This window comes from Echeneis naucrates, chromosome 14 (assembly GCF_900963305.1).
Source record: "Echeneis naucrates chromosome 14, fEcheNa1.1, whole genome shotgun sequence".
Taxonomy (NCBI): Eukaryota; Metazoa; Chordata; class Actinopteri; order Carangiformes; family Echeneidae; genus Echeneis; species Echeneis naucrates.
In genome coordinates, this window is record NC_042524.1 from 11,006,756 (window position 1) to 11,030,775 (window position 24,020).

A 24,020-nucleotide genomic window follows, 5' to 3' on the forward strand; every position below is an offset into this window, starting at 1 on the left:
CTCACTAACTCCCCAGCAAAACTTTGCCCTGATAAATAATTCTGACCCAGATAATCTGTTGAAAATGAGACACGCCTTCTGAACCATTTTGCCTATTTCAGTCTTTCTTCAAATCCTGGTAGACGCAAAGTGGGACATGTTTAAAAAAAAAAAAAAAAAAAAAAAAAAAAAGGCCAGATGATGGAATATCAGCTAATATCCTAATTTGTGAAAAATCAAAAACCATTTAAACAAAACTTCTTTTGTGAGGAAAGTCAGATGGTCTGAATTTTATGAAATCCTTCCACTTGAGAAACTTACTAATTTTGCTGCAGTACTTACATAAAAAAAAAAAAAAAGAAGATTGTAATTAAGGATAGAATTTTCCTGACAGAAGGCACCATGTACAAAATCATGACAGCCTTGAAGTAACTTATTGCCAGTCTGTGCATTTTAAGCATTAAACAGAACATTGTGCAATACACTTTAAGGCAACATTTACACAACAAATTGCAAAACAGGAGCAGGCGGCCTGAAACCATGTTACCAAACTCAATCAGCGAAATGTTTTTTTAAAACAGCACTTACAACAAGGCATATCTGAGAACCCTTCCCGCTCAGCATCTTACATTGTTCTACAAAAGCTGTTGAAGTGATGACATGCAAATGACAATCCTTACTGACCAACCTGCAGCAGGAAAAATCTTTTGGCTCAGTTTCACATTTGGTCCTATTGCTTACCCCTATCCAACCACTCGAGTCCAAACCTCAGATCAACAAAGTGTTTTTCTGGCAGCCCGAGCCAAGTTTCCTCCAAACCCACTGAGGAGGTCGCACTGCTCCAGCTCATCATAGCGCCCACTCCGCAGAAAACAAAGCAATGTGGTTTTGCAGGTTTCCTTGCAGGGCTCTGACACGTGTCCTTTATGTCTCAAGTACCAAAACTTTTGGAAAACTTGGTCGTCTTTGATAAAAGTCTGCATCAGCCCATCGAAATCAGAAGGGAACAGACTAGAAAGACCATAGGCCTCTGTGGCACGGTAAAGCAGGGACCATTTCGGGTTTGGATCGGGGGTGAACGATGCAGCTGGCCCATGGTTTGCTTCAGTGAGGTTGAGGATGTAGGTTTCATGGTCAAGCACAAGACGAGAGCTACCGTTGTAATTACCGTCAACATAGTAGACACGATATCCTGTAAAGAGAGAAAAATGATTGTTTTAGCTGTGCGCTTATCTCCTTTTGAAATATCACAAGGTCATTCCACTGGCTATTGAACTCACCCGGGTTGAGATTAATGTAAGTAGTGACACTGGGAGCAATGAATGCCACTCCCAATGGGCGGGTGAGAGTCATCTCATCATAAAACATTTGGAACTCATCAAAATGTGTATGTCCAAAAAACTGCCCAGCAACTGTACTTTCATATCTGTTAAAAACACAAAAACAGGTTGTTAAAGAGGGAGAGGGAAAACTCATTTCATCTATTAGGTCATAAACAGTCAGGTTGTCACATGAGGGAACTTAAACTACAGACTTTATTATTTACAGGTCAAACAACAACTTTGTGGCCTGCTTACTACAGCAGGAACATAAAGCCATATGACTAAATGGCCCCAATAATGCAAATACACAAGGAGAAGTGAAACAAGCAGTGCTGGTCACAAGTCAAGCACGCTTAAATATGTAACAAGAAACCACTATCGTTTTCTGGGAATATGCGTGTTGCACATTACAATCCATAGTCTACCACTTCAACAATCCCGTAATGTATTAACAAAAAATTATGGCCGACGCTGATCCCTCTGTGAAAACAGCAAGCTAAAAAGGACAATAAATGACGTAGTGCTCCCTAAGTTTTCTTTACTGCTCTGCAATTTCAAAGTTTAACAGTTCTGGGAATTAGCATCATTAGGAAAATGATCTGTGCATCTACCTGTTGACAATGTGATAGTAGTTCCAGCTCCAACTTCCAAGACACAGGCCTGGTGGGATATGGCCAATAATGTGTACCTAAGTAGAGGAGAAAAGAACACCACGTCCAGGATGGTTATTGTACTAATAAAAGATATAAATATTTCTTAAAATTTCATGTTCAACACCAGTTTCTAGAGGGCAATAAAATCAAAAGAATTGTAAGTCACTTTCAAGATCTAGAACATTTGATGTGAAAAGAGTGAGACATGAAATTCAGCCTTATTAAAACTACATTAACTGTAATTTTACAATGTAAAGTGAAAAACTGCCCTTAAGACTACTTCTTAGTCAGTAATTTTAAGCCTTCTTTCAGCTGCTTCATGCTTTGTTTCACTGCTCTCCTCACCTTCTCTCCCTTGTCCTCACTGGCCTGCAGTACATGAACTAGCCACTGCAGCTGGTTAGCTGGGTCAGTTGAGTTCACCATGAGCCAGAAATTTTCTCGGGCACAAAAGTTCATGTTGAGAGACACCACCCTTAGACCAGGCTGAATGGCCACTGTGTAGAATCCTCCATATCTAAAATACAAAGACATAGTTGAAGAAGTAAACTTCAAACTTTGTTCAGTGAAGAATATCCAGAGAAATGTGACTTCCTCTGTTTGCAATCAGTGAAAGGATGACAGCTAATGTCATAAAAACAGTTCCTACAAAGATCAGATCACATTTTCATCCAAAGACAGCATTTGTAAATAAAATAAAAACATAAATCAAGAACCTTAAGGTGTTCAAAGCTTGCGGTGGTAGCCATGCTGACCATTCCTCTGCCATTGCATTGTAAAGCCAGGCAGAGGACTTGTTGCCATGAACAAAGGGTGGAGGGAAGCTGTTTACTGGCGTGCTCTCATGGTTCCCTACAGCGGGGTAAACTGTCACATTAGGTCCCAGGTGTCTGCATAGGAGATACAAGGAAGAGGTTTAATGACTGCTTGGGTCAGCTTCAGGTGACAAACCTGACTCAAGCTGAGGCAGCTGTGAAGCACCAGCAACATGTCTGCCATGTCAGATTTCAACCCTGATGTTCATGGGTTATCAGAATAGACACTACACTGACATTTATGTTTGTCATGCAAACAAACAAAAGACTCAAAAGGGAAATTACTTGTGGATGAGCCTGGAGATGACTGTGAGCTCTGACAGCTGCTGTTTCCTGGTCTGAGACCAAACATTGTGTGCTGGTATATCTCCGGTCCAGTAGACCCAGTCCCAGGATCCTGCTTTGGCAGCATTTTCCAGGAGGTTCTCCACTGTGCGCAGAGGCAGGTCACACTTACTGTAGGTTCCCCAGTACTCGGCCTGTCTCCTCCTCCAGCTGGGAGAGCCCGAGTCTTTGCGACAACACAGAGGGTCCCTGCAGTCTGCAGCACTGCCAGCCACATACTCCTATTGGTGGAGATATTTTGGGTTAGGTTTTTTTTATTTGTTTATTATTTTTTTTATTTTTTTTTACTGAATTTCATCATCATTTCAAAAATAAACTGAAATCGTGACTGCACTTTCAGTTTAGTCAATCTACATTTCCCAGAAGTGAAAAGAAATGAGTGACTCCAAACTTTTGGATGGTATGACTTGTCAATAGAAAACTACTTCTGATACACCAACCTTAAAGCGCACAAAAAAAGCTGTTTATTGCCCGTTACTGCACATCTAAAATTAGTTGCTGTTTGTATTTTAGCACAGTTCTGCTTTGACTAATCTCTCAGCAGCAGCGCACGCTCACCTGGTCCCAGTGGATGTCTGTCAAAAACAGGACCCTGCTTTGTGGAGAGCCAGGTTTGGGAAGAGAGGGTGGTGTGACAGGAGGCTTGGGGCCTTTTGGCAAGGTGATATTCCAGGGGGCGTAGATATCAAATTTGCCACAAGAAGGCCCCACCAACAGGGCACATGCTTCAGTGGGCCACAGCACAGACTCCTGCAGGGCTCGGATGAAGTCATCTCTGAACAGCTCGGTTATTTGCCTGCACACCATCTCTTCAGCCAGATGAAGACGGATGCATGCCTCCCCTACTGCACGTGCCACTCGTTCTTCATTTGCATCACTCTAGTTGAGAAGAGAATTAAAGAACTGGTTTGAACACAGTTGAACACTGATTTACTGAGAGCTGTCAAAGCATGATACTTCCTGGAAAAAGCAGCCAATTTGAAATTAGCCAGATCGTATCAAATTCTAAATGACTATGCCACAACACAGCAACAGATATTAAATATAAGTCACACTTGAATCAGTGCAGCAGCTATACTTTGGAAATGACACACAAACAGTTGCCTCGAATCAGAGGCCCAAGTCTTCTCCAATAGATTTTTTTCTGTTAAAATCAGCTGCTGAGTGATAAAATACTACATTTATTTAAAATACTTTAAATAAGAACAAAAAGTGCTTCTTCGTGTACAATTAGTTTGTGCACATTAATAAAATAAAAGGACATTTCTTAAATTAAAGAAATTGACTTGAATTCCTTTATTTTCAAACTGGCAGGTGGCTTCAATCACAGTAACTTAGATCACCAAGTCATTGTGTCAACTTAGAAACAGGCAAATAGGAGAGGAGAAAGAATGTTAAATTACCTTTACATCCCTCACTATCAGGATAATAAACTGAATGTCCTGTTCTCATTTCCAGTCACCATGAAGCAGCTAGCAATGTTCAGTTTTTGATTAAACTTTGTTGGGGATGTTAACTACTTAAACTTCTCCTTAACTTCACTTATAGAGGCTGGACTTTGAATTCTGATGCATTGCACAAAAAGGTAGTGTAGCATCATTAGTATAAAAATGGGGCACAAAAGAAAAAGAAATTACCTCCCTTTGTGATTAAATGCAAGCACACAACACCAAAAGTGCAGCTCCTAGGATGACAATTAACTCCGTTTTTTTCTCAAAATGTTTCACTTCTCTTCAAAACTGCACCACAAACTGCAGTCATTGGTTAGAAACGTCACTACTGGACTCTTATAACGAAGTTCATTTTTACCTGTGCTACGATACTACTGAAGCAATGTTTTCAAAATGATTTTTACAAGAATAAATTTATCATTGTGACTTTTTCAAACTGGTTTGTCCTTAACTGACACTTTATGTTAAACAGCGTTATTTTTTTTTTTAAGAATGCCTCCAATTGGCTGTTTTTTTCTGCATAGTTTGAGTACAATGATGATATTAACCAGGGTTAGGGTTATTCCAGTTCATTACAGATGATATTGTACATGGACATTAAGTCTCAAGCATGCTCACTCACACACACACACACACACACACACACACACACACACACACACACACGTTACCAGAAGAGCGATGTCCAGGATGGTGAAGACAGCTTTACACAGGGAACAGCTGACATTTCCCCAGTTAAATCCGACATGCAGACGGCCGATCTGCTCCACGAACAGCAGGCCGGGCTGTCCGGAGCTCTCTGCCGGGTGAGAGGACGCCAACAGCGGCAACATCAGCGCCAGAGTGAAGGTCATGAGGCCGGAGGAGGGCAGCGGGGCGGGCGGCCGCATTGTGCCGGCAGCAGGTGCTGGAGTCCGTCGGCAGCGTCTGGAGGTAAGAAAACCAGACAAAAAGAGGCAGGTCAGGAAGCGACACCTAACTCTGACACACAGAGTTCCGCTTTACGCCAACCGGAACTTAGAGGCTCGCTCGCTGCTCAGTCACCTCCACAAACAGCCGGACCGGAGGGGTGAGCTCAGGCGGGTCGGACCGGGCTCCGGAAGGTGAGGTCGGTCTGTCCCGGACTCACAGCTGCGGCTGCTGAAGAGCAGATGATCAGCTGCCTCGTCACGTGACTCAATCACGTGGTTTTCGCCGCTTCTGTCGGGTCAAACCCCGTGTTGCCAGGTCCGCTCATTATCAGCGACTTTGGGCTCATTGTTCTGGGCGGGTTTTCGGTGCCAGCGCTAAGAAAGATGATGACTCAAAGAGCGGCCTTTCTCCTACACCATGTGGTAGATTTACGTCACCGGTTAGGGTTTTTTAATGATGTATTTGATAAGTCAAATCGGTTTTTTGGGCTTGTTTCCATAGAACTGGTTGCTGGTTTGTCTCACAAGATCTGGCAACACTGGTCAAATCTGTGTCTGCTGCCGATTGATCATCTTACAACATTTGAAGGTTTTTGCGAGGATGCAAACACACACACACACACACACGCACGCACGCACACACAGTGGGCGTTACCTCTGCACCCATAAACCAAAAACAGTATTTCATTTAATAACCGTCAAACATCGTCTCCTACATTTAAAAAGCGTTTATTTAAGTGGACTGGGCTCAAAGGCCCAAAGTTGGATGAGGTGATGTTTCAGCCTATATAATAATCACAGGACATTTTCTTCCCCTTTTGTGGCCCTCATCACTGGATGCAATAAAAAACATACTGCAAAGAAACCACAGTAGGAGTTAAAGTTTCCCTTGTGCCAACTAACAGCATTACGAAAGACGATGCCTCAAAATAAAAGGATGGGGATTTTTCATAAATATAAAATATTTATTGCATTGGCACTTGATAATGCATATAAAAGCGGTGTTTCTATACATATTTCTTTGGATCAGATTCTCAGCAATCATATCTTGACACATTTGTGCATACAATCCTCTGTGAACAGAAAAGTTTACCAATATTTCAGTTTAAGCCATAATAAAAGAGCAACATCAACAGGCTAAAGAACATTTATACCTCATATTTAAATAATGCATGAAAAGCAATATAATACTTTTTTTTGGATTGTGAAGTTAAAGTGGTCTCTGAAATTATTTACAACAGCTTAGCAAATACATAATCGATGTGAATATTAAGAGTGGTTTGATTATTAAAGAAAAAACATGATAACAGGAGAGAACATGATGCTGCAATTGCATTCATTTGTCCTGCATCTTCTCCAGGATGGGCACAATCATATCAAACTTGGGTCTCTTGGCTGGGTCCTCATTCATGCAAAGTCTCATTAGCTTACAGATGTGAGGTGAAATCCCTGGAGGAATGGTGGGTCGAAGACCCTCAAGGGCCACCTGGGAAGGGAGGAGGTGGGAGATACAGAATCACAGTTAAAACCACCAACACTTAAATCTTTGGAACATCTTGGATGTAAAGTTGATGAGGCTGACTTTTTCCAGTAAATACATGGATACTAGATGAAAATATACTATAAAACTGTGGGTAGATAAATGCTGCACCCGCTTACCTTCATGCCTATCTCCATGTGTGAGAGGTCAGCAAAGGGGACCTCCCTCGTAACCAGCTCCCATAATAACACAGAAAAGCTCCACATGTCAGCAGATCTCCTGTTTATGTCTTCAGGTTTCTTCTGCAGGGCTGAAAACAAGGAGGGACAAGAAAAACCATAAAACATGACAGAATAATTCACAGGGTTTGTTTTTGCTCAGTAACATGGGCAACACACCAGATGAACAGCAGGACTACCACTAAAGATGGAATAAATTATATGGTGCAGTATGCTCTTCTGTGAATGAGTCATAAAAGTCTAAGAAGATATTATGGGAGCAAGAAGTAAGCAGGAGAGCAAACGGGGGAGAAAAAAGTAATATCTACCTTCGGGGGCCATCCATGCTGGAGAGTACATACGGCCAGGACACTGGAAGGAGAATTTAGCATCTGCCATGCTTATTCTGGCTGTCATGTCCTCGTCAATCTGTAAATTCACCACATCAGCTTAATATTGCATTAACACAGTAACAGCGGTTGCTCAGGATCTTTTAGGGGGCAAATACAGGACCTACCATGACATGCTTACTGTTGAGGTAAAGCCGGGAAACCATTGGTTCTAAGGTGTGGAGGAAAGCCATGCCACTGGCTATGTCCAATGCAAATTTCACTGCTTGGTTTTGGTCAACCACCAGAGCTGAAAATAAGGGAGACAAAGAGAGAAGACAATGAGGCCCAGAGGAAAAGTAAAAAGTGGCTCCAGTCATGGTAAACTGGAAAAGAATTAATTTAAGGGAAATTTTATTCCATTTCCATTTCATCCGAGTACTTAGATTACTTACTAGTGCCCTGATGGAGTATATTGTAGAGGGATCCATAAGGCATGTAATGGGAAATGATGATGGGGTGAGGAGATGGCGGTGACTGACAGGCCCCAAGAACAGGCAGAATGTTCGGATGAGAAAAGATCCTTTGGCGATATGATAGAGAAAGACGACAAGTTTAATATAAAAAAATAAATAAATAAATTGAAGGTGTGGGGGGGAGTCTTTGTCTCAACCTGTTCAGAGATTTTTCACATTCCTGTTCTATTTAAGGTTTTGTTGCAGCTTTGTCTTCTTGCCAAATGAGGGTTAATGCTAATGGGTTACAATATAGGCTAGGAGTCATTTCTCTGTTAAAAACCGTGACACATGCATGCTCTGTTGGTAACTCACTTGAGCCATCATCATATCAATAACAACTCACTGAATGCGGCAGTCCATCTTCAAGCTGTCCTAAACCTGTCTTAACAAGCTTGAACAAGATGACTTTCAGCTAACCCAAAATCCTCTCTTACAACTTCCAGCATGTGTCATCATAAGAATAGTGTAGCTGCCTGTTTTGTGGGTCATAATTTGATCTGGAAAAAGGTCATGCACAGGGATTCAAGAACATCAACAAAGAAACAATGGACACAGGATTTGAAATAAGGTTCCAATTCAATTATGATGGATTAAATTTCATGCAAGAATAGATTTCTTTCTTGTTTTTTTAATAGAATCATGCTTTCAACAGAAACCTGAGTTTTGGATGCTCTTCATTGAAGTCTCTGCTCTTCCTGGTCGTCCAGTCTCTCACCTGTAGCACCTTCACAACAATCTCATCCCCTTGCCACCGACCCTGCCATAGCTGCAGACAGAGCACATGGAGGGAAAGTAAATAAATAAAACCAAACTGTCCACAGAGCAGATAATACTGAGTGCAACTGACCTCCCCGGACTGGTTTTCATTGACCTTTGCGAGGAGGGACAGCTGCTTATAATCAATGCCAGCCTGCTTGTTCAGCGTTCCATTACCTGCAAGAGCAAAAACATCAATTGTCCAACAAATTTTAGGTCACGTTTCAGATGTGAATTGATTAACTTTTGTCAAACGAGTTACTCACGAGGTCGTGTTCGCATGGTTCCCTTCCAGAAAGTTTCCTTATATGGGACTTTGGTCAGACTTTGGCCCATTTTCTCTGCTTTTTCTAAAAAGGCAGCAAGTATGAATACCTCTCATTTTCAAACATAATGATTTTCTTCTTCTATAGAGACAAAAACTTCATGTATTACAATGCTGACAAATGACCTCTGACCTTGAAGCAGTTGTCTTAGATGAGGTTTGGCCTTATCCAGAGGTGTCTGTCCATACCGATTACATACACACACCTGAGCACCACTGGCCACCAAGTCCTAAAGGATAGCGGTCAAACTTAATTATTTAATGTATAAAGATAAACTAAGGGGAACAGGAGTACTACTGCTGGGGAAAAAAAACAGCTCTGAAGTTCTCCCCACAAGAGGGCCTTTTTTCAAGTCTGTGCAAAAAGAAGTAGCGCTGCAGTGTCACAATGTGTGTATTCAATGTGTGTACTCACCTCTGCCACTTCATCCTGGCCCCAGAAGCAGGCATAGTGGAGCGGTGTGTTTCCATGCTCATTGACTGTATTTGGGTCTGCTTTGCACTGAATTAGCTGGTATTCACAAGTTACATAGTTAGAAAACTGAACACCCCCCAAGGGAGTAAGTAAACCACATACGCAGTGCTTAGTTGTCACCATTTTTTTTGTTTGGTTTTTTTTTTTACCTTAGCCACGATGTCTCTGTGTCCATGGCTGGAGGCGAGATGTAGTGGGGTATCATCTCCACGGTTCATCACGTTAATGCGAGCACCTCTCATGATGAGCATGTCAACAACTCCGCTCCTCCCTTCCCTGCACGCCCAGTGGAGGGGGCTAAAGCCATGGTCATCACTTAGGGGCATGACACGAACCAAATGCAGACAAAAGTAGGAATTTTATTAGCTCAGGTATCTTCGAGCTGGTAACATGAATGAATTTATAAGATGCCAATATTAAGAAGCAAAGAAGAAAAAATGTGGAAGGAATGAAGGCGCTGCTGGTCGCTCCTAACAACTCTGAGCATATATCAGCTGATAAAATATTATTTGTGTTGTTCTTTCTTTGTCACAGGGCTTCTCACATCTACAACCTACTGATCTTTATTTAGACTTGAGCGCATGCCTCCCTGCTCGGCCTGCAGTCTTTAGAAATCTGATGACTGGCCAAGTGATATGTCAGTGCAAGTCGGAATGCCTGCTGACATATCCAGAGACACAAACACACAGACAGCGAACATAACACTGCTGCAGTCGGCAGGGAGCCAAACCGTCACCTACGTGTGACTGGCCCCCTTCACCCAGTTGAGTCCTTTTAAATTGGCTGACCCCAAAGCAGCTGCTGGGGCTTCTCACAACTCCCCGCAAAGCCACAAACGTTACACTGTATCTTACAATAAAACTGGAGAGGGCTTGTAGAGCCAGTAGGAAACGACTGCGGTACTAGCTCACACTACAGTGAAACAGCAGTTAGTCACATTGTCTGTCATTTCTGATCCGGCACTGTCGACAAGATCGTTCATAGTCACTGGGCTATAAAAAGGAACAGGGAAAAAACTGAGGAATGACAGGGCAGAAAATACTCAGTGGAATCCTCGCCTGCATTTTCTCCCTCCTTTTTTCCCCTCTGTCTTCCTGCGTCGCTTGGTCTCTAGGGAAATCTAAAATTTTAATTCCTACTGAGCAACATACTTTCCACTGTATAACGCTTAGCACACATTGTTGGATGGATACTCTTAAGGCCACTTCACACAGTTGAGCCCTCTCACAGTGAAAACCAAAGCAAGCCTCCAGGATAATGACTGGTTTCTCAGACGTTTATGTGGGACTAGCTGCCTGAGAAGCTCTGTACGCACGGGGCCAGGCCCTGTATGGACTTGAAGAGAGGAAATGGCCTTGGCTGTTGCGTGGTTGGCCAGCAGCTCTGCAGCCCTCAAAGTCAACATCAACAATCTGCACATATATGGCCTGGCCCAAGAAAGAGATAACAAAAGGTCTTTAGCTCTGAGGTTTTTTAGCTTCTCTCAAGCAAGGAAATTATGTAAACAGGCTGAAGGGCTCTGTATAGCTAATAGGACTGCAGCTAATCTTGTATGTATCTATAAATTCATCTCATTGCTTACATTTTGGATCAATTTTATTTTATAAAAGTGTACTATGATGCAAATTGTCAAAAAAATAAAAAAATAAAAAAACAAAACACCACTTCACAGAGTGCTGGGTGACATCGTGAAAGTACCAAGTTTTGTCTGCTTAACAGTATGAAACCCCAGTTATCTAGTTCAAATCATCTGACTCTCAGATGGGTTCTTGCCTCAATATCTGTCGAAGCACCAAATGATTTCAGCATAATTATTTAAAATGTGCCCATGTTTCTCAGTCCCATGTGGGATTTCTAAGTTATATTCAATCATCTTTGTGACCACATGCCCTCCCAAAATCATCCACTGCTTTAACACACGCACAGTTTTTAGGGATTACATCATGAGGAGAGAAATCCAAAAAGAAAAAAGTGGAAAAAAGTAGAAAGTGGACTGGAATAACCAAAGCTGGTTGATGCTGAGCAGTAAGCAGAGTTGCAGGGAGAACACAATATGGAAACTATTTGACCACCTCTAATGTGCCAAGGTTCGCTTTGCATGAGCGCACACATAGACACACACACACACACAGCACAAGCAGAGAAACCCTCACCTACCATACCAAATGTGGTACGTTTGCTTTAAAGTCTGCTCCAATCATCAGACACACTGTGTGTTGTTGGAATGCCGTCATAGTCATCCGTTATGTAGTCATCTTCAGGCTTTGTGTGTGTGAGCGCACTGTGTGTAGATATATCCACTTACCCCAGGTTGAGGTCATTCTCTGTGTTGTCCAACCACAGGCGCACGGCCACAGAGTTGCCTTCCCGACACTGTGTGAAGATGTCATCCATAGTTCTGCTGTAGGTGCCCTCTCTTGACTCTTTGCTCGTTCAATGGTTTTCAGGATCAGAAGCATGTAGCCTGCAAAGGGTTTTAAAACAGACCCCTGTTAAGTTTGTTGGTGTCTTTTCAAAGGGCTGAAACCAGGAGGTGTCTTCTGATCCTGGACCTGTATTTAGTCCATAGTGTGGAACTGGACTACCCCCTCATAGGGCAGCCAGCCTGGACATGGCTGGTATATTCACACACATTTATGTTTGTGTTAATTCACCCGTTCACATTTAACAATTGGCTGAGTCAAGCGAAATGAAATGATGAAATGATAAATGTCCATTTTTCCCCACCTCTCCCTGAATCTGAGTCGGATGGGCTGGCCTGTTGGATCACTTCAAAATCTATTGTTAAAAAGTCAAAAGTGAAGTTGGACGCCCACTCCAAACTGTCCCGGGACACAGGAAACAAAACCATCCAACCAACAAACTTTCGAAAAGCTCTTACCAGCTTCCAGGCGATCGACTGAAGTCAGTTTCTTTCTCTCCTGCCTTTTTTTTTTTTTTTTTGGTGTTCCTCCTTTTCCCTCCTGGAAGTCGGCAGTCTCCTCGGAGCTCGGAGCTGGGAATGGAGGGGAGAGTCCACGCCCCGCTCCTCCGAGCTGATGTCTGCAGCTACTGGTGAGACCCGCTACTGACTGCCCTGAGCCGGGGCCCTGGAGGGGCCAGTGGGGCCCCCTGCTGGAGGATATGCACCCATACTGCGCCCACAGGATGACCAGATGACGGTCACTGATAATGAGTGATGACGACGAGCACGTTTCCTAAAAAGATGCTTTAGTAAATTAAATAAATAATAAATAAATTCATTTTTTATATATAAAACTAGTGAAGACAGAACCACCAGAGATGGGATGTACGTTGACCTTTTAATTTTTTTGCCATTATTATAATTTTTTCTCTGATTATGATACATCCAAATCTACACATATAAAATCCATTGCTTCTGATGATGGTTTGTTTTGGTTTACAGGTGGGTGGCACGGGTGCACAGCGGTTAGCGCTCTTGCCTGGCAGTTAGAAGGTTCTGGGCTCAATGCCGGAGTCCTGTCCCTTCTGTGAGGACTTTGCATGGTCTCTTTGTGTCCTCCAGCTTCCTCCCACAGGCCAAAGATGTGAGCGTGTAGGTTTAGGTTCATCTCTATATGTCAGCCCTGTGATGGACTGGCAAGCCATCACATCTCCCATGACCCTGATTATTTAAACCTGGTCATGCCACTTTTCTTTGGAAATTCTGTCAAAAGTTGGCCGAGGTATTTGTATATATATATGTGAATGACAGTGTTAAAGTTGTTTTTTTTTTTTTTTAAATAACCAGTCGTACTTACAGTGCATCAGTGATCTAACCAAATAAGTGCCTCACATGCCACAGTGAAATCAGCTAATGTTTTCTTCTACAAACTGGACGGGAAGTGGAATTCTCACTGATGGGCTCGGCAGCAACAGGATGGCTCAACACCCTGAGGATCGCCTGACTCTATTATCCAAATAACGATTTGAACTAACCTCGTTCAAACTATGTCTTCTGCAGGCTGACGAGTCAGCTGTTGGCTGGCAGAACAACACAGAGTTTGTGATGGTGGAAAAAAGCCCCTGGGAATGTGGATTCAAGATCTCTTATCATAGCTTTGTTGTTGGATTAGGGTACACAACATGTACAGGGCAAAGACAGGAAGTGATGGGAGGAGAGAGAGGGCGATGATATGTGACAAAGGTCGTGAACTGGATTCACACCCACAGAAGTGGGATCACTGTTGCATTATGGCATCTGGTAGCAGGAGTGCCTTTAATGTTTGCATTAATACAACACATTGTCACAGGGTCAACAGATCTGAAGTAAACAGAACATAACGACTTTTGCTCTCAACTTACAAAACAATTATGAGGCCTGAGTGTGTCTGGGGAATCATCAGACTGATCTTGTTGGGCTCTTCAAAGTCCAGACTTGTCCAAATCTGTGCAAGTTTCCACAATCCAGGACTGACAGATATCACCACCGCTGCACAGACACACTTACATACACTTATTATAAATTATTTCTTTTGGCTGCCTCACATCACAAAACAACAGAGTTTAAAAGCTGCATTTTGCCCATCACAAATGACCACAATCTGAAGTGAGGTCTTTGTGTTGCTAATTTGTCAATCAAATAACAAAAAATCTTACAACTGTAGCCCAGAAAAGATTAGAGAACATGATAACCATATATAATTGTTGTTCAAAAATGTTATCTATTTGTTTATGTCAATTTATCAATCACCTACTCTTTTATGCAATATGGGAACATAATATTGTTGTGTGATAGTGAGCTAATTAATGAGCTTGCTTGCAGTGGGAGTCAGGTCCATATCACTACAGTACAGTCGCACAGGCAGAGACAGAGCCGGTTGGGGCATCATTAGTGGCCGGACAGGGAGGAAACTTCTCTTGGCCTGACAGTCTCTCTGTGGATTTTAACACTGTAGGTACAGCGACTGTTGATACAAGACTATTTTCTGATGATGATTTTGGTTTGGCTTGGGCACTAGCTAGTGGGTGGCTGTGAAAAGACTGCTGTATGGGATGTGCCACTGCCATCTTTATTAAAAGCTGAACTATCGACTGTTTCAGTCGCAGGAGCAGATAAGTTAACCTCTGTGGCAGGTGTTGATTTGGAGACAGCAGCATCAAATTCAATTGGAATATCTAATCTGGCTGGCTCCAAGACGGAGCCATGAGCCCCTGGTGCAACATCAGGCGCTAAAGGGTTCAGCAGTACAGGGGATTGTGGGGATGGAGATGAGATGATGGGGCTCGGAGGTATTGTATCAAGAGGCCCATTAGATGCAGCAGTGGCTGCCTCAGCTGCCTTGGCGTTCTCCGCAGCCTTGCTCTCCATCTCCTCCATTCGGCGCTGCACCATCCGAGGCATCAGCTGCACGTAGGTGCCCATCAGGCGGTGGTTAGAGCGAATCAGTTTCCCCGCACAGCTGTCCACACAGCGCTCCTGGACAGGCACCAGAAATCAGATGAGTCAGTAACAGTATGTTCTTGTTATACATGATTTGGCCAAAAGTATATAGACAAGCTATTCACGTATGGTCTGCGGTTTTCGTCGGAGATTTGAGACCTTGGCTGCAATCAACGTTGGCCTCCATCCCCCATGAAAAAAGCTACATCACAAGTAAGCACAGCCCTGACCACTACCAATCCAACACCTTTATTAGACATTGTCAGCCAACGTCAGCACACAATCACACTAATGCTGTAAAGGCTGAATGTGATAAAACCCATGCAGCCACAGTGAGTGGGGAGTTGTAGCCACATCATCTGTCCTGTGGCCTTGGTTGTTAAAGCAGACCACTGTTCACGACCACTAGACCCTCTGCAGATAGTGGTCCGGACCAGGTTACTGGTCTGTAGAGACTAGTGTGGTTCCAGTCCACCTTTTTCCTCTTTGGATTTGGTGTCAGTGCTGTTCAATGTGTTGGCCTTTTATTTATCAGCATTTTAATAATTTGGCTTTGAAATCTTTTAGCTGTGCTGTACTTTAATGTTTGTGAGTCCGACCATACATCTGAACCAGTTCCAAAGCAGAGAGGAGGGAGGGGGACATGAGACAGAGGGCCCACCTCCCAACTCATCTGGCCCACAAGAACATAAACTGGCTAAGATTTATGAACAGTTACTGCAATTCTAACACCAATAGACGCTAATCCATAGTGGAATACGCATTATAATCTGTGTCTTTTACTCAGCAAACTGTGTTGCTGCCACTTTCAGAGACAGGCAAAGGCAGACTGGAGCCACAGCCCGGTCCCTAACTGGTCCAGACAGTCCTACAGGTCAGTGACCTGACCACAACTCCTGCAGCCAAGGGGCCAAACTGCTGAGGGAGGAGCAGAGAGGGAAAATCAGGACACACAAACCAACTGAGATGCTTCATGTGTGGTGACCATTTACTTTTAACCGTAGTACGTATTAGAATAAACAAATAAACCCGATCAGACACTGAGCGCAGCATAAATAATCACAGGTACGGGTGCCGGCTCGGTCCTGCTCCTACCTCGTCCATGGTGAGGTTTCTGTAGTTGAAGTTGCTGGTGCATCGCTGGAAGCAGATCTCGGTCATGCGGTTGTAAACCAGCAGGAAATCCCGCAACTGCAACACAAACGAGATTCTCACAAAGTCACCACCAAACATGTGCTCACATGCGACCGAGCCAAATGTAGCAGCAAAGGCGAGAGGGACTCACATTTCTCAGTTGTTGGTCGGCATCCATTGAGTCCTCCGGCTCGAATTAAACACAATCCCGCAAAAAACAATCTACAACGACTTCACGCATCTCTCGGTGATCGTGGTTTGACCTGGACAGACTCAGATGGGGAGGAAAGTGACATTCACGCGTCGCTAAGGAAGATGAAGTCAGTTTCCCATTCGTCGCTTCCGACTCGGCAGCTCATGCGGAGTTAAGGGGAAAGTTAATGGACACTGATTGTCCTCTGCAGCTCATACTGTTGTTTCATATTTTAACGTTGGCCGAAAACCACAAATACAAAAAATTTTCACTAAAGGGGAGATTCCGTTTTATTATTTTTTAAACCTTATACCGCATCAGACAAAGTCCAGTTAAAGAACCACGGTATTTTTTTCAGGTTAAAATATGCAGACATTATGTAAAGTCTCCACATGAGGACAACTGGAAAGGTATGAACTCGTTTGTGGTTAATGTGTATTTTTATGCATCTTATTTTCACAGATGCATCAAAGAGAAAATCTGGCCTATCAAATATCTTAAAACCCTGATTGCACCAGAAAGTTATCGCAGACTGAGTCGCTGTTATTTACCCTAAAACGAGAGGTCAAATTCTCCTTAAGTATGAATGGGAAGCGAACTTCAGCGCCGCTGCCATGTTTGTAACAAAGATCGTCTACGTTTGTGAAGATGGACGTATCACTTCCGGGTTACAGATATGTAACTCCAAGTTATATTGAGCAGGAAGCTGTAGAACAGTACGTATGCATAATGAGATTTAGAGATTTAGAAAACTTGCAGTTAATACCGTTTAAAGATGCAGCTGTAGCAAGAAATATTCCCTAGTTTGTGACCCAGTTTCCAAGTTTGGACCTTCGGCAGAGAAAAGGTACTCATAGTAATTTTGTTTATGAATCTGATTTATATATAATCAAGTAAATAACAATAATAAATAATATTAATATTTGTTATTGTTATTTACTTGATTGTATATTAATTCAGATAGATTACAGTCTGTTGTATCTTTATATGCTGGCTCTAAATTATAAGCATAGGGATATAAAATCTCAGCAAAGAGTTCAACATTTAGGCCCAATAAAGTTGCAGTGAAATTTTGAGCAGGTAGTCATGGTCTCCTGAGGATGGAGCCTAATAGAGACAGAGTCAGTCTCATAGTGAAATACAGTGAAATAAAAGTATTAGTGGTGCCCATAAAATGTTTCCTCTTTTCTGACCGTGAGGTCTCAACCTTTAGCACCACGAAAAAAAAAAAAAAAACAACTTCAATTTGTGGTGTGCATGTTGATGACACAATGGAGATTCAGTTCAATGCTTCCAATCAAAATAGTTTTACATATTTGTTGTCCCCAATAATTTATTTTGCAATTTCAGTGAAGTCCCCAACCTTTCCTCTAACATCTAGAAAAGAATACCTATCAGCCTGGTGATCAGAAATATCCAAGTTAAAATATCATGGCCTACTTGTCATATTTACTGAGTATTCTCCTCCTTCCAAGAGGACAAACCTTTTTATATCTTCACCACCCCACAGATTCTTTAAATTGAATTGTACTTTCAAAGTTTAGCTGCACCAACATAAAAACTGAAAAACAAATAAATTGTGTTTGTCTAACAAATAATTTTTATTAACATATCAAACACTATTACAATAAAATCATAAAGAAAACATAAAAGCAACATATACATACAAAATGGACATCCAGACACATGACTGTTGTCCACTTCCTGCAGCAGCTTTGGAAAACAGCATCAGCTCAGTCCCAACAGACACTGAATGACTAACTGTGTCCTCCGTCCTGCCCAGAGGCACAGAATATGCTGGTTGTCTGGGAGGAAAACAAAGCTTGTGACCCAAGATGAAGGCAGCGAAGGGCGCTTCTTCAAAAACCAAAATAGTTACTCATGTTTTCTTGTTAACATCTCTTGGTTTCTTCAATTCAGGTATGTCATGTTTTCTTAGTTACATTTGTTGATGTTATGCTCCATCTAGTAATGTTATACTAAGTAGATCATAATTTTTTGCCTCAGAACGTCTGTTTCCTCTCGTTCTCTCAACAAAGGTCTTGCTTGTGGAAAGATTATCACATAGTTTCCATCGTAGGAAATAAGCAACAACTGATTAATAAGGTCTAATTACTGTTTTAATTTAATTTTGTTTTTTTTTTAGTATGAGGCTGTCAAAAATGAAACTAGCCCCTTAGTGGTTATAAATGCTTTGTTGTCCAACTGTATATATTCAGTACAATCTGCAATAACTATGATTTGCATTATAGCTTAATATTGAAATATCTTCAGTCTGACCCTAATTTATGGAAATGCTGTGAGAACTGAACATTGTAGATATCAGAAGTAGTATTTGTTGTTGGGATATTTGATTCCAACAGATTGTGTGGGTGTCGTTGCAGTCTTGTGCCCGCCCTCTGGAAGTAATACAGTAATTGTGCTTACAAGCTACAGAAGAACAAGTGTTTTCAGATGTTAAATTATTTTCAGTTCTGTCTGTGTCTCATCCCGTCCTGCTATTGTTGTGGCTAGCACCAGAGTCACTGAGTTGCTCTGTTTCTGCAAGGCAAGCATGGCATCTGGATTGCTCCCAGTGCTCTTTTCATGAACTGCCAAGAAGGAAATTTGAACAAACAATCCTCACTTTTGTTGGCTCATGCTCGCCCATCCCAAGGACTGGCAGCTGTTACCATGGCAATGTGGATCTGCCATGCAAACTGGCACCAGCACACAGCAGTGACGGGGTGTGATGCCCACACTAGCCTTCAGTTAACTAATGTATCACTGCTGCGCAGTTGAAAAAACAGTTACTTATTAGACAGCATTCATTGTCATAACCAACCAGGTTGAAAAAAATCTTTTCATTTTCCCCTCATTGCTTCTGAGGTCACTGTTCTGCCTTTGTAGCATGTTGTTATTCACAAACAGCTCAGGTCAGTCAGTTACAGAGATTAACTGTGTGTTATTATTTAACTTGTGTATGTATAAGTCACCCCACGACCCGACCCCAGATGAGAGGATGTGGATGGATGGATGTATAAGTCACTGTAAGTCGATATTAAAAATAAAATTATACAGGAACTCTTCCATGTTTCTCTCCAGGTGAGGTGCTAGCAGTGAATATGACTATTCCCAACACTCTCATCAGAGGTACAGTAGGAGGGGAGGCCCTTCTATCAGTCCGCTACAGTAGTTTCAGCCTTGACCTGCCCGTCATCAAGTGGCAGCTCCAGAGAGAAAAATCTGTCACTGTCGTCCAGTCAATTGGAACGGACATAATCGGCACCTTGAGGCCTGAGTATCGTGACCGAATCCTGGTGTTTGAGAACGGGACACTGCTTCTCCACAACCTCAGATTCTCAGACGAGGGAACGTATGATGTGGAGATTTCCATCACAGACGATACCTTCACAGGAGATGGCAGCATCACGCTCACTGTGGATGGTACGGTGACATGTGGTATTGTTTGATTCAGTACAGTAACTTCAGGGTACGAGCACATTGAAGACTTCTCCCTTCTTCTCCATGCTTCAAATTATAACCCCATATTATGCTCTCTAACTTCAGATGGAATAGTATTAAGTCTGTTTTCAAAATGTTGAGATTTTCTATAAAAAACCCATAAGAATGGGAGAATAAGCCCGGGATTTACAGGAAATGATGTATTATAGAATACTTTTAGGTTGCAACTTCGTTTTGTTGCATGTCAATCACACTCGCACACAAGTTAGTGGGCAACCGAACGTAAACAGACCTCTACTTTTCTGAGATGATTTCTCGCATGTCAAACGAGGTCAAAATACTTGTTCAGGTTTGTAGAGATGATTAATTATGTAATGACTGCAGCTTCTGGGAATGCTGAGTATTTAATCTACAAATATATATACTTTCAGCAGTTATAATAGAAGTAGCAGAATTTCCATTGTCAGCTTTAAATGCACTGAGGTTTGTAAAAAACACCGTCCAGTTGTGGCTCAGTGGTGTATGTCATAGTGTGTTAGGGTGGTTGAATGACATCAGCCCTCCCACCAAAAGGCCTGGGTGAAGGTCACCTGTGTCCTGCAGAAAGTTCCACAGAAGTCAGACATCTACAATACGCTCTTTCATGTTTCCATCAGCCAAATAAGATTCTCTCACTATAATTGTTCATAGAATTATAATTACGCTCCATTTTGACAACATTGTTAACATTGCAACATTAGTTGTGCTTTCATGTTTGGTACTTGAATGTCAGGACTTGCAACTTAGGTCTGACAAAAACAAAAATCTAAACCCTCACCAATAAAACAGCCGCATTGATACTATCAGTTGATATTAATTTATAACTGATGAATTGCATGTGCGTATATCTTAGGCAATGAGTAGTTGGTTAGCTGACATAACGGCACAGTGCCTAAATATTAATGTTAAATAAACAAATTAATAGTTATTCTGACATATATCTGGGGGGTGTGCTGATGAATTCGTAGTATTAGTAAGAAATTAGTTTTATCAAAGCAGCCAAATGTCTGTTAAGAATAGAAAATTAAAGATGAGAGAAATGTTTACTGTCCTTTTTTAAAAATCTATTCACATGTGAAAACAACATGTATTGTCACCTACATCTAGAACCAATATCTAGGCCCTACATCCACATGGAGTCTTCATCAGTGCTGGAGCTCAGCGAAAATGTCATCCTCAACTGCTCCCATGAAAATGGAACCAGGACTACATACAGATGGTTCAAAGGTGGAAAGCTGCAGACCAATGAAACGAGATTCGTGCTCTCACCCGACCAGAAGCTCCTGACCATCACACGGGTGCTGATGGTAGATGATGATATCTACAGCTGTGCAGTGGAGAATCCTGTGGGCAATACGTCAAGCCTACCTATCAGACTGACGGTCTACAGTGCGTGATGCTGCTTTTATTTTTTACAATGCTAAATCCGCCATGATAGACTTAGTGACAGGAAACCATCAGGAAACTACAGAAGAGCAGATGCCAGAACACAGGAAGCATCAGAACAAAGATCTTGCCATATCAATGTCGAAACATTTATTTTAATAATGTTTCATTTTTTGTATTCAATTAACATTTTATTAATCTGAGAGATTAAGTGGTAATTACTAGGGACTATAAAATGTGTTGAGGGGGGTCTTCTATTTATAGCAAACTTTGTTGAAGTCATTTAAGCATTACACATAAAATTAGTTTAATCTTTTTCATATTACATAAAAATCTTTATTGAATGTGCTTATGTTGCTCTGTTCATTGTTGATATTCATTAGCTGTAATCTTGAATCTTACCAGAAAGAAGTTCCCTTTATATCATTCTTTCTACTGGAGGCATCTTCCTGCTCATCGCCTTGGTAACTGTATGCGCCTGCTGGACGCCGTCCAAAAAGTAAGAATTAACCTGAGTCTTTCAAAACCAAGATTGACTGTAGAACGGATGGATTTTAGAAACAAACTGATAACTTTATGTCTTTGTTAGGCCAAGACATCCACCAAAATCAAGAAAGACTTTTTCCAGGTTGTATAACCGCTCTCATCGCTCACCAATCAACACCAGAGGTACCATATTTTCATACCTAAATAATATTCCACCGCAATGATAGTTAATACAAAACCTGGTCAGCTAGTCTAACATGAGGCAGGAGTAATCCCTCTGAAGAAATCAGACAGTGTACATTGTTTATGTTTAGTGTTTTTTCCTTTGTTACAGATGTTGTGCTTCCAAAAGTGACAGAACATAATGGAATAAATGCAGTAACTTCACTTTACATCCTGCAGCAAAAGGTAACACAAACTTTCTTAGTTTCTCTGCTTTTCGCAACATATTTGACTGGAGAGCATCAGCATGTTTACAGCTTGCAGTGGTGCCAACTTTTTTTTTTTTTTCCGAGCAATACTCAGTATAAACCTCAGGGTCATAACTTTTGTTCCAGAGCTGCTCTGGTTTTCTATCTGCTCTGAATTTCAGTGAAGTGGAGGAGTGCTTCCCATACACTGAACCTTTCCACAACTATGGCCAATAAGACACTTGAATTATATGTATCAGACAGGGCAATGAGGGTTCATGTCTGAGAATCTGGGAGCCTCCTACACAAAATAAATATTATTGTGTTAAATGAACCTTGTTTAGCAGAGAATGTATTTAGACTAGGCTTTCCCATTTTGCAGGATCCCTCCATGGATGACTCATCCAGCAACAGTATTGGCTCTCCTTCTGAACTTGACAACCCACCATGCTACACAAGTGGCCCCAACTATACTTCTTCTCTTGCCCAGTCCCCTGGATCCCCTACCTGCTCCATCCACAGATACACTTGAGACCCCATCATCATCGAAGCACTCCATGTCGCACAGAACAGGAAGTCAGACCGTCCTGCAGCATGCTTCTCCTGATGGGACCTTGAGTTTGGGAAATATCTCAAAACCATTTTCTGGAGCTTTAAATGCCTCAGAATTAATGTATTGCCTGTTGATATTATTCAAGTAAACTGTGACTTAAATAGCAGTTGTGTTTACAGTTAAGAGCACAGCCTGTAGGGAAATATGAGGGGCGAATGTTATCACTTTTTAAATGCCACTGAAGTCTACATATGGGTTTTCCCCATTCCACTAAAGTCCTTGGTAACTGGTACTACAAAGCCAAATATCTTTGAAAGGGCATGTAGTTTCATGAAGCTTAGTTAGCGCTGGAAGGATGTAACTGTCAAACTGATGTGTAATGAGGAGTCAACTGAATGGCAAACACTGCCGCGTGCTTACTTTTTCTCTTTTCATAATCACCAACATAGGGGGTTTTGTTTAAGAGTGTTAAATGTGAAAAATAATTGTTGATACATTTTGAGAAAGTAAAGTCTAGTGTTATGTGATATTTTCTGTAGTGCCCAATAAAATCCAGCAGTGACTTTTTATAATATTTTGTGATTATTTTATTTCATTCAATTAGATGATTTAAAAAAACAACAACATATCAGTATCCAGAGAAGAGTGCAGGGAAGACAAACCATAATCTGCTGAAGAAGAAGTTGTATTCAGACTGGATAAGTGGCACAAAGGTGAGCTGAGTAGGCTGATGAGAGGGCCATGGCTGACAGGTGGACTAATCCATAACATGAGGACATCAGAGATGTCAAATTACAGAGATTACAGATGTAAAGGGCTCCTCTCCTTCAAGAGCTCACTTCAATGCCTACGTTTATAGAGCAGAGGATGTTAACTGTATGTTTCTCCTCTGTTAGAAACTCCTTTTCCAAATTATTGCCTCTTTGTGGAACTTTGGTTTTACCAGCATCTTTTTGAGTGTCCCATTGAAACTGTATATGTCCAGGTTCTGTACAGGACATGGTGGCGCGAGGACTGTAGGGTCTAGGTTGCTGTCATCCTTAGGTTGCTGGTTCAACTCCAGCTCTAAAGACAAGTGTTTTAGACCCATGTGTAGGCTGTGTCAGTAGTCACCCTTTGATAGCTCAGTTGGTAGAGCGGAGGACTGTAGGGTCCGAGTTGTGGTCATCCTTAGGTCGCTGGTTCAATTCCGGCTCGAAGGACAAACATTTTAGACTCGTGTAGGCTTCAATGCTTGACTGTCCAACACAAATGACAATCTGTAAATTCTCTGCCTGCATTGTGTCGCTAAATATGACACAACGTGAAATATCAGTTACTTTCAGTGCAAGTAGTTGTTCGCTGGAAACTGTTGACCACCCCCACCTTGTGTGAATTGTCAACCTACTTTGTTGCCCCTAATATACAGTGACTCT

At 41.9% G+C, this 24,020-nt stretch overlaps 4 protein-coding genes and 1 non-coding gene across 6 annotated transcripts; 2 read left to right on the forward strand and 3 right to left on the reverse strand.

Moving 5' to 3' along the window:
- Positions 1-148: 148 nt before the first annotated feature.
- Positions 149-5,731, reverse strand: smpd1 (sphingomyelin phosphodiesterase 1). Its single transcript, XM_029519482.1, has 9 exons — positions 5,610-5,731; positions 5,237-5,492; positions 3,673-3,993; positions 3,055-3,335; positions 2,671-2,844; positions 2,300-2,471; positions 1,913-1,989; positions 1,260-1,405; positions 149-1,171 (listed from the first exon to the last, which is right to left on the reverse strand). The coding sequence occupies exons 2-9, from the start codon at positions 5,453-5,455 to the stop codon at positions 753-755; spliced, it is 1,809 nt and encodes a 602-aa protein (XP_029375342.1). The 5' UTR covers positions 5,456-5,492; positions 5,610-5,731; the 3' UTR covers positions 149-752.
- Positions 5,732-6,209: 478 nt separating this feature from the next.
- On the reverse strand, positions 6,210-12,633 carry ilk (integrin-linked kinase). 2 transcript variants are annotated; one of them, XM_029518840.1, is made up of 13 exons: positions 12,459-12,633; positions 11,883-12,041; positions 9,727-9,892; positions 9,518-9,613; positions 9,236-9,332; positions 9,044-9,127; positions 8,869-8,954; positions 8,678-8,787; positions 7,959-8,086; positions 7,692-7,813; positions 7,504-7,603; positions 7,136-7,266; positions 6,210-6,962 (listed from the first exon to the last, which is right to left on the reverse strand). In XM_029518840.1, exons 2-13 carry the CDS (start codon positions 11,969-11,971, stop codon positions 6,813-6,815), a joined length of 1,359 nt encoding a protein of 452 aa, XP_029374700.1. In that variant the 5' UTR covers positions 11,972-12,041; positions 12,459-12,633; the 3' UTR covers positions 6,210-6,812. The 2 variants fall into 2 exon arrangements, with proteins under 2 accessions (XP_029374700.1, XP_029374699.1); XM_029518839.1 differs by lacking the exon at positions 12,459-12,633 and adding an exon at positions 12,305-12,447 and having other exon boundaries at positions 6,813-6,962.
- Positions 12,634-13,294: 661 nt separating this feature from the next.
- On the reverse strand, positions 13,295-16,897 carry timm10b (translocase of inner mitochondrial membrane 10 homolog B (yeast)). The gene is given in 5 exon segments (XM_029519225.1): positions 13,295-14,545; positions 14,547-14,996; positions 16,056-16,151; positions 16,246-16,357; positions 16,839-16,897. Coding segments are annotated over 4 exon segments (756 nt in total). The 5' UTR covers positions 16,273-16,357; positions 16,839-16,897; the 3' UTR covers positions 13,295-14,362.
- A 1,202-nt stretch (positions 16,898-18,099) lies between these two features.
- LOC115054164 (hepatocyte cell adhesion molecule-like) lies at positions 18,100-23,078 on the forward strand. The gene is made up of 7 exons (XM_029519224.1): positions 18,100-18,207; positions 19,372-19,713; positions 20,878-21,159; positions 21,562-21,655; positions 21,746-21,825; positions 21,977-22,050; positions 22,435-23,078. The coding sequence occupies exons 1-7, from the start codon at positions 18,123-18,125 to the stop codon at positions 22,582-22,584; spliced, it is 1,107 nt and encodes a 368-aa protein (XP_029375084.1). The 5' UTR covers positions 18,100-18,122; the 3' UTR covers positions 22,585-23,078.
- Positions 23,079-23,718: 640 nt separating this feature from the next.
- On the forward strand, positions 23,719-23,807 carry trnay-gua (transfer RNA tyrosine (anticodon GUA)). Its single transcript is given in 2 exon segments — positions 23,719-23,755; positions 23,772-23,807. It is a non-coding gene; the product is annotated as a tRNA-Tyr (tRNA).
- Positions 23,808-24,020: the final 213 nt, after the last annotated feature.